A 9,666-nucleotide genomic window follows, 5' to 3' on the forward strand; every position below is an offset into this window, starting at 1 on the left:
GATGGTGTGGACAAGGGAGGCTGGTCGACTTCACTTGATTTTCATAAGGTTTCCGGTTTAATGTCAGACCATTAAAAAATCCTTACAATTTAATATTTTGGTCGAAAGGATTTTTTATTGATTTATTTCTCCGTTGCAACGCACGGACACATTTCCTAGTTTTCTTTAAAAAAAAAAGTGTAGGTGCTTGGTTTGGACTTTGGACGCTTGGTAGCAGTAGGCCAGGTAGGCTGGTGTGCCCTTCCTCTTGGATACACATTGGCATGGTTTGTGTTGCCTAAGAGCATCTCTAACAGATCCTTAAAATTTGGTCAAAATTCTAAAATTATTGATTATTTATAGTCTTAAACTCTTAATTGGAAAAACAAACACGAACAAATCCCTTAAAATTATCGGCCCTTAAACTTTTTAAAGGGCCCGAGAATCCACACGCAAAAACTTTGTATGTCCAGTTTTGAAGCCAAAATTGCCCTTTAAACCAGTCAACCAGCGATTAGCAATAGGGAAGTTTCAGGACGCGCCGACGCCCTTACGCCACGGGCCGACGCAACCATAATTGAGAAACAGTAAAGCCATCATTCAGATTACAATATACTAAAATACCTCTTGAAAAGGAGGTAGGGTTTACAAAATAAAAATTGGTGTCCTGCATTGTCCCTGTTGAGTGGCACTTACACTGGAAAGTGCAAGCGAATACCATCTGGTACCTACCTTGAGATTTATTTGCTCTTATCTGCCGCAGATAATTTGTCGAGTTACTAGTACAATTGAGTTTAGAAGGTGACAAAGCCTTTCTCCTTCAAGCTTTCTATGGTTTCCCCGAGGGTCGTCTCGAAGGGGGTCAACTCGATTCCCAAGCTCTTTATCTTGTCCTTTGAGACCTGGTATGTTGGAGCCAATGGCTGGTCATCGGCACACCTGATCATACAAAATAAAAAAATTCAAATCAGGATCCAAAGCAAAGGCAGCACGAAACTACACGTATTCTCGTGCATGTTATAATCTATGCAATTTTGATATCACACATGGAAATGACAGAATGGCTCCCCGAAGGCTTGTATTTGCTCGGGTAGCAATTGACTGCAAACACAGCAATAGATGTGTTCAATTACTTACTTCTCAGGCACCGGAAGAGAAGGATACATTTCACGGATGATTTTGACAACTTCCGAGAAGTGGATAACTCTGTCAACCACGCCCTTCCCGGAAGCTGATGCTGGAGGCGGCGGCTGCGGTTGCCGAGCCTGTCTCTCCACCGGCCACCGGTCTCCACCAGGCGCCTGCCATCAGACAAGACTCGGCTACTGCTGCGGACCAACGCCTCCTCTTGGATGCCCCGATTCCGGCGCTGGGCGCTCCGGTGGCTCGTGCCCCTCGCTCCAAAGCCTCCCCGGCAGAAGCCCTACGTAAGAGTGCGCGATCTAAGGGTTCCAGTGATGGTCAGGTGCTGGAAAGGGCCATGAAAGCCGCTGCTGACAAGAACAACCTTACCAAGACCGTCGTCGACACGGCTACCCCATCCTCGTCAACCCCCGCTCCAGGTAACGCTTCTCCTTCCTCTCCGTTTGTTGCGTTTCAAGATTCTTCGATCGACCATCTCCTCAAGGTAGCCAAAGATAGTTGCATTCTGTTCAAATCCACGGAAGGGTCTCCTGCCCAAGCGGTGGCCCTTCTCCAAGCCCGGGAGCGTGCCCAAGCGGAGCTGATCGCTGCAAGGCGGAAGATCGAAGAAGAAGCGGCTAAGGCAAAGGAGGAGGCTGTTCGGGCTGCCTCGACTCAAGGGAATGAGCGTGGCACCCCAGAGGATGGTTCTAGAGGGGAGCCGTCCTCAATCTCTTCAGTCTCAGTGCGGAGAGGTTCTGCGGGGGAACCCTCCCCTGACTCGGGCAAAGTCAAGAAGGCCGCGATCTCCAAGCGGCGTGCCGCTCGTCGGCCCACCCCAGTTGGCCACCGTCCTGTCACCCGCCGAGCACGGGCTTTGAGCATGGTGTCCCAATGAGAGCCCTTTTCTGGAACATTAGGGGGTTTGGCCGCAGGGGGCGGCGAACCTTGTTGAAGGAATACCTCAGACTACACCGCATCGACCTAGTTCTCCTTCAGGAAACCATCAAACAGGACTTCACGGATGCGGAGCTGGCAAGCCTGGAGGTGGGCGATAAGTTCTTCTGGTCCTGGCTCCCGGCTAACGGTCAATCAGGTGGTATGTTGTTAGGAGTCAGAGACAATCTGTTCGAGGTGGGAAGAATGGACAGGGGTCAATTCTTCCTTAGCCTCTCTGTTTTGCACCGTGTCTCCAACCGAAAGCTTGAGGTTATCGGGATTTATGGCCCTGCGGACCACTCTCGTTCCAGGGGGTTCCTGGACGAGATTTCGTCTAAGATTGCTTCATGTCCTCTCCCGATTCTTATGGGGGGTGACTTTAACCTTATCAGGGCTGCTGAAGATAAAAACAACACCAATCTTAACTGGCCCCTGATAGATCTTTTCAACAACAGCATTGCCACCTGGGCTCTGAGAGAAATCCCGCGCACGGGTGCACGGTTCACTTGGTCCAATCATCAGCTCAACCCAGTCCGTTCAGCTCTTGACCGTGTGTTTGTGTCTGCTTCTTTCGAAGCCATTTTCCCGCTTTGCTCTCTGGCTGCTGAGACAAGCTTGGGATCTGATCATACTCCGCTCGTCTTCGACACTGGGGAAGGCTTCCCTTTGCGCACCAACAGATTCTTCTTCGAGACCAGTTGGTTCGAGCGCCAGGATTTCGTTCCGTTGGTACAGCAAAAGTGGGAATTTTTGCGATCCAAGGTGGGTGGCCGCGACATTATCGACTGGTGGAACTTCATGTCTGCGGGCCTCCGCCAATTTTTGCGTGGCTGGAATCAGAACCTGAACAGAGATACCAAGGCTAAAAAATCTGCGTTGCTCAGCCAGATTGCGCACTTGGACATGCTGGCTGACACTTCCGGTCTTGTCGAGGAGGCCTGGGCCTCAAGATATCATCTCGAGGAGCAGTTGCTTCATTTGTACCGCATGGAGGAAGAGCATTGGCGGCAACGGGGCAGAGTCAGGTGGGCTCTGCAAGGTGACGCGAACACGGCATACTTCCATGCTGTCGCCAATGGCCGTCGTAGGAAATGCCATATCGCTAAGCTCAGCTCTAACAACGGCATCATCACGGACCCTAAACTGATTCAACAGCACATCTATGAGTTCTATAGAAATCTCCTTGGTTCTTCGGCTCCAAGGGTTTGTGGTCTGGCGCCCTCCTCCTGGGGTGAGGAGGCCCGTGTTTCAGATGAGGAAAACATTGGGTTAGCGCGTACCTTTTCTGAAGAGGAGCTGGAGGCCATTGTGAAGGATATGAAGACAGACACCGCCCCGGGACCGGACGGTCTACCCGTCGCTTTCTTCAAGCGCTTACGGGCACGAGTCAAGCACGGCATTACGCACATCCTCAATGACTTCGTCTTGGGCGCGTCGACATTGCTAGGCTCAACTTTGGCATTCTGTCTCTTATCCCAAAAGTGCCTGGGGCAGATCAAATCTCACAGTATAGGCCGATTGCCTTGATCAACGTTATTTTCAAAATAATCTCCAAAGCCTACGCCTCCAAACTTGACCCAGTGGCCCATAGGATTATTTCCCAGAATCAAACAGCTTTTATCAAGGGCAGAAACATCCTGGACGGTCCGCTTGCTCTCATGGAAATTATACACGACATCCGGGTGAGGAAGCACAACGGGGTGCTCCTCAAGCTGGACTTTGAGAAGGCCTATGACAGAGTGAATTGGGACTTCCTGGGGGAAGTCCTACATTGTAAAGGTTTCGACGCTGGGTACATTCACAGGATTCTTCAGCTAGTCTCTGGGGGACAAACTGCTATCTCCATCAACGGAGAGGTGGGCCCGTTTTTTCGGAATAAGAGAGGGGTTCGACAGGGAGACCCCCTCTCACCGCTGCTCTTCAATTTCATCGGGGAAGCTCTTTCGGTCATTCTCTCCGCCGCGGCTTCGGCTGGACACATTCACGGGCTAGTGCCCCATCTGCTTCTGGAGGCATTACACACCTACAATATGCCGATGACACGCTCATCCTCATCCAGGGGTCGGACGAGGACATTGCGAATTTGAAATTCCTTCTGATGTGCTTCGAGGACATGTCGGGTCTAAAGATCAATTACCACAAAAGTGAGGTGTTTGTGCTGGGACAGCGTAGCTCTGCGAGAGTGGATATTGCCAACAAGCTGAATTGTAAGCTAGGGAGTTTTCCCTTTATCTACCTTGGCCTCCCAATATCAGATAGGAAACTATCGCTTGAGCAATGGCTCTTCCTGGTTCGGAAGCTTGCTGCCAAATTAGAGCCTTGGGTGGGCAAATTGATGTCATCAGGGGGACGACTCATTCTCTCTAACTCCTGCCTGGATAACCTCCCAATCTACGCGATGGGCCTCTTCCTCCTGCATGACGGGATCCATGCGAGGTTCGACTCCCACCGCTCCAAATTTTTCTGGGAAGGAGCCGGCCCAAGGAGGAAATATCATCTTGTCAATTGGCCAACGATTTGCCGCCCCAAAGAGTTTGGGGGTCTGGGACTTCTCAACACAAAGAAAATGAACTTGGCCTTACTCCTGAAGTGGATCTGGCGTTTATATCATGAAGAGGACACGATATGGGCCCGTATCATACAGGCCAAGTACCCACACGCCTCGGATATCTTCTCGGGCTCTGGTCAGGGTGGTTCCCCGTTTTGGAAAAGTCTGCATAAGGTCAAACACCTTTTCAAGGTCGGAGCTAAGCACGAAGTGAGGAACGGGAGGCGCACTAGCTTCTGGAAGGACTGGTGGATTGGGAGGGGTCCCATCATGCAGTCCTTTCCGCGGCTCTTCGCCATTTGTGATGACCAAGACATTTCAGTTGCGGATGCTCTAAACCGCGATTCCCTCCAAGTCCGTTTCCGTCGTTCGCTTGATCAGGAAAGCTTGCAGCTATGGGATGAGCTGCAAGACTTGGTTAGTCAGGTGCCCCTCGTTGACGGCCTGGATAAAGTAACTTGGCACCTCGAGCAGAGTGGTTCCTTCTCGGTCAAATCTATGTACGCCCAACTCTCCCAGGGCACGACTATTGCTCATCACAAGGACATGTGGAAATCAAAAGTGCCGCTTAAAATCAAGATCTTCTCCTGGCAGCTGGCGCTGGACAAGTTGCCCTCGGGACAGCAGCTTGTGACTAGACACGGCCCTTCCAATGGCCTCTGCGCCCTTTGTGGCGCCCCGGAGGATGCAAGCCACATTTTCTTCGCTTGTTCCCTTGCTAAATTCGCTTGGTCAGTGCTACGCCAGCTGCTGGGATGCAACTGGTGTCCGGCAAACTTCGCCCAATTCCATGCTATCCTCTCTGGTTTCTCTGGATATGCTAGGAAGCTGCTGTGGGTGCTCTTCCTGGCACAATCCTGGGCCCTTTGGAACACGCGAAATAAGCTTGCGATTGAAAAGAAAGTTATCTCTAACCCAGCTGACATTATTTACAAAATTATCATTCTTTTGCAGCTGTGGAGCCTAAAGTTCAAAGCAAGAGAAAAGGAGGGGCTAAACTGGATGGCACAAGAGCTAAGGGAGCTGTACGTGCACCTGAAGCCCTCGGCGACGTGAAGAAGTAGCCTCTCCTGCTGCGGCCCTTGGGCGTAGGCTGATCCGCTAGTTTTTATCTTTGTCTTGTGGTGCCTGTTGTTATGTTGGACCTCTTGGTCGTGTCCCTGTGGCAAAGCTGTAATGCCCAGCAGTGTGTAATCCTAACTGGCTACCGTGTGGCTTTATTAAGTTAAAGTCGGGCTTATCTGCCTGTTTTCTAAAAAAAAAAATCTTCCACTTGCTGAAGGAACCTCACATGCAAGGACATGTGCCAGAGCAACATCCTTCACATTCACCCAACCAAAGCTAATATTAAGATAAACAGGTGAACCTGCAAACAGTCGGTACAATGAAACATTGCTTATTTCGATAAGTTGACTCATATAGTTGAAACTTTTTTTCAGGAAGCATGGAAGCAACCACGGTGTATAGTTGCTGTGCTTAAGAAAACATAACCATATTTCCTGTGCTACTGCACAGATAATCCTCCTGAATGATGAAACACATGAAGTAATTGCACTTTTTGTTTACGAAACTTTAGTCATATGAAAAACATACCACTTATTAGATACTTGATTATTTCAGCACTTGTGTTGAGTGTGGGCTGCAGTAAGGGGCCAAGGACCATAGCTGGGTTTATTGTCACCAAGTCAATTCCGTTGTCCTCTGAGAATTTCCATGCTGCTTGTTCAGCTAGTGTCTTTGACAAAACATACCATTGCTGATACAAACATCGTGTGGCCAAATATTATGTTCCCGTATACAGTTGAACATACAATTAAAATGGAAAAATATGTTATCTGGAGACTGCAACAGAGCACATTCAGACACATGGAGGCAATTAGCTCAAACATGTCGCCCAGAAAAGGGTAGAAACCATATAGTATCCAGAATTTAAGCTAAATCAGTATTTCACCCGAAGGAAAAAAATATTTATATGTACGGAAGTTGAATAATTTGGAAGCAATAACTAATAGTATCGTAAAACATATATGCTTAAATCAATATATATCCAGTAATAATATTGGTGAAGGTACATGCCCAAGATTGGGTAAGAGTAATTATGAGAGATTGAAAACATGGCGCTCTGTTATATCCAGTAATAATATTGGTGAAGAGACATGCCCAAGATTGGGTAAGAGTAATTATGAGAGGTTGAAAACATGGCGCTCTGTTTGGCAACAAATGTTCAGTACCTTTGCCTTTTCACAGAGTTCTGGAACAGAAAACCATTTCTCATCAACCACAACTCCAGGAGATAAAGGATTTTCAGTAAATACAACAGCTGCCATTGATGATGTTAAAACCACCCTTTTCACGGAAGAAGCTTTCTTGCAGGAGGCCAGAACATTCAGTGTTCCTTTCACTGCTGGTTCAATCAACTCCACCTAAAATGTAAGACATTGGTGAAAGTTGGTATTTATACGAAGAAGCAACTTTCACCAATTGGGTAGACACAACCAAATACTAAAAGAAAACAATATGCAAATGAAACAACCCAATGTAATTTGGTCTACACTGTTATCTCTGCACGTTGAGTCCAAGTAAAAATCTAATTCTATTTCTTATTCGAATTAAGAATTTTAGTCTTGAAATGAGGAATCTGTGCATAAATAGCTTCCATATTTATTATTTATTTATAAAATAGGGGTTACCCCCGATTCCGTTAATCATGAAATTAAAATTTACCAGCATAGTTTGGTTTTGTCATCACTCATCAGGCTGTTCCAGCAGGTATCATAAAAGGAAAGAAAGTACAGTACCTTATAACATCCCAGCAGTCTCAATACTCAAGAATAGCTTCCATATATGTTATGTAGTGTGTTTCTGCTCCTTGGTTTATTTATGACGATCAACATGTTATATTTTCAGTTAAAGATGTATTATATAATTTTGTACGGATTTGACAACCTACATCAAAGGTGTATGCCAAAGCTTTAATTAATACTGTCGGTTAATTTTAGTTGATAAATTTTTCTTTGGCTAAAGAGAACTACCTAGCATTGTCAGTTGAATTTTAATACTATACATATGTTTGGTCCTATTGATAAATGCCTACTGTATCTAGCTTGCTTTATTAGGAAGGATCAGTATTAACGTCACAGAAAAAAGAAGGTAAAATTATGCAATCAGAGTAGTGTAGGACATGATATCATTCATATACTTCTTTATTTTGCTTCAGATGCAAATTCAAGTTACTGAACAGGAACTAGAAAAATCAATACAAACCTGAGGATCCTTTGGGTTATTGTAGAAAGGAGAAGCCGTATGAAATACACATTCACAACCGTCAACTACATCATCAAATGACCCTTCTTCTAATAAATCTGCTTTAAATAAATGCAGTCTCTCGGCAGATCCATCTAGAGCATGTAGGTGTTCTGTCTTCTTTGGATCAGCTGAAAGCAGTATATGAAAGAAGTTTAGTTTGGTTTTTCTCTGCCAAATGTAGATGTGATAGAATTCATAGAACACAACATAAAATTTCCAATTTCGAAAAACAACAACATATAATTTACATGTAAATGGGTAAGTTAATATCCAATCTTCAGAACCAACACATGAAACTGTGCATCATGTAAGAAGTTTTTTTTTTCAGAATTCCATATGATTGGGTTAGTATGTTCTGACAGATTAGATCATTACGTGTGCATTAATATGTGCCAATGGAACTAAGAAATCTTGGTCATAATATAGGGAATAAAAATAAAGTGGCAGAAACTCTGCATGTAACTGTGTATGAATATTGTGTTTACAAGGTTCGTGTAGTACTGAAAAGGGTTTGCATGAATGTTTCTGTCTTTCTGATACGCCAATAACTGCTACAATTCAGAGAGGAGGATGAAAGTAGAGGCTCGCTGTAATTTGTGACGAATATTCGTGAAATAATATGGGCGCCGATATTATGAAAATAGGAGAAATAGCGGGATACACGGAGAGTATCAAGTCTTGGTCGTTTGCACAAGGAGATTTAGACAGATTCAGGGAGATATCTAGACAGGGAACTGAGCAGTCGTCCAGCACGCGCAGCCCACGATCTGCGTTCGAGTCTCCTGCTACGCGGTCTGCGCTTCTTCTTAATCGCCTGATTTTCTTCACCGGTCGGGATGCAAAACAGCTGCTGAGATCAACTGAAGCGAGTCCTCCCAAGTGAACGGTACGGCTCTCAGCGACGGCGCACAAATTGCCGGCGGGCGGGGACGAGAATACGAGACGAGCAAGGGCGTGGCTGCGCACGTACCGGGGTCGCGGACGGTGCCGCGGACGGTGTGGCCGCGCTGGAGAAGCAGCTTCACGATCCACGACGCGATGAAGCCGCCGGCGCCCGTCACGCACACCACCTTCTTCGCCTCCGTCTCCATGCTGGCTTCTGCGCCGGCCGGCGTGTCTTGACGTTGAAGAAGAAGAGAAGAAGCGTCCTGGGAGAAGAGCTCACTGGGAGCAACGGAACTGCCTTGCATTTATCGCGGCTGGAGTGACAGCGAGACAGTCGACAAGCACGCTGCGGGAGGTGCGAGGAAAGCAGCACTCAGAGCATATCTTAAACTCGTAGGTAAAGAGCACTGTAAATGCGTTTTGCGGGTCTGGTCTACCATAATCTATATCTATATCTATATCTATATCTATATCTATATCTATATCTATATCATATCTATATCTATATCTATATCTATATCTATATCTATATCTATACCTAATAATCTAAGGTTTTCTTGGTTTCGTCTTGGTTTCTGCCAAAATTTTCGTCAACAATATTTATTTGGACGGATTTACCCTCCCACCAATTCCCATATTACACACAATACCACCATACCGTTTTGTTCACTTATATTTTTCCTTTACTCTGCCGAACGAGTGCTGCCTCTCCACCTCTGTCCCCTCCCTTGACTACCCTACCAGTTGCTTCCCAGGCGACACCGCGCGGAATCCATCCTCGGCCGCTGCCAAGCCAAAGCCCTCCTCGTGCTTGCCCCATCCTCCTCAGACTCGGGAGCCCACAACCTCCCTGCGGCGGCCCTTTGCTCCGCTGCGGCCAGGATCTC

At 46.8% G+C, this 9,666-nt stretch overlaps 1 protein-coding gene across 1 annotated transcript; it reads right to left on the minus strand.

Annotated features, from left to right (window-relative positions):
• Positions 1-556: 556 nt before the first annotated feature.
• Positions 557-9,134, minus strand: LOC127306476 (phenylacetaldehyde reductase). The gene is made up of 7 exons (XM_051337112.2): positions 8,865-9,134; positions 7,853-8,022; positions 6,820-7,011; positions 6,182-6,344; positions 5,850-5,954; positions 1,117-1,198; positions 557-918 (listed from the first exon to the last, which is right to left on the minus strand). The coding sequence occupies exons 1-7, from the start codon at positions 9,082-9,084 to the stop codon at positions 774-776; spliced, it is 1,077 nt and encodes a 358-aa protein (XP_051193072.1). The 5' UTR covers positions 9,085-9,134; the 3' UTR covers positions 557-773.
• Positions 9,135-9,666: the final 532 nt, after the last annotated feature.

Source organism: Lolium perenne, chromosome 6 (assembly GCF_019359855.2).
Source record: "Lolium perenne isolate Kyuss_39 chromosome 6, Kyuss_2.0, whole genome shotgun sequence".
NCBI classification, from domain to species: domain Eukaryota; kingdom Viridiplantae; phylum Streptophyta; class Magnoliopsida; order Poales; family Poaceae; genus Lolium; species Lolium perenne.

Excerpts from the sequence above, each read along its gene's own strand:
- LOC127306476 (XM_051337112.2), bottom strand. The coding sequence starts at position 9,084 with ATGCAAGGCAGTTCCGTTGCTCCCAGTGAGCTCTTCTCCCAGGACGCT. Across the intron at positions 8,023-8,864 it reads CGGCACCGTCCGCGACCCCG|CTGATCCAAAGAAGACAGAA; the intron begins GTACGTGCGCAG and ends TACTGCTTTCAG. Across the intron at positions 919-1,116 it reads TCTCTTCCGGTGCCTGAGAA|GTGTGCCGATGACCAGCCAT; the intron begins GTAAGTAATTGA and ends TTGTATGATCAG.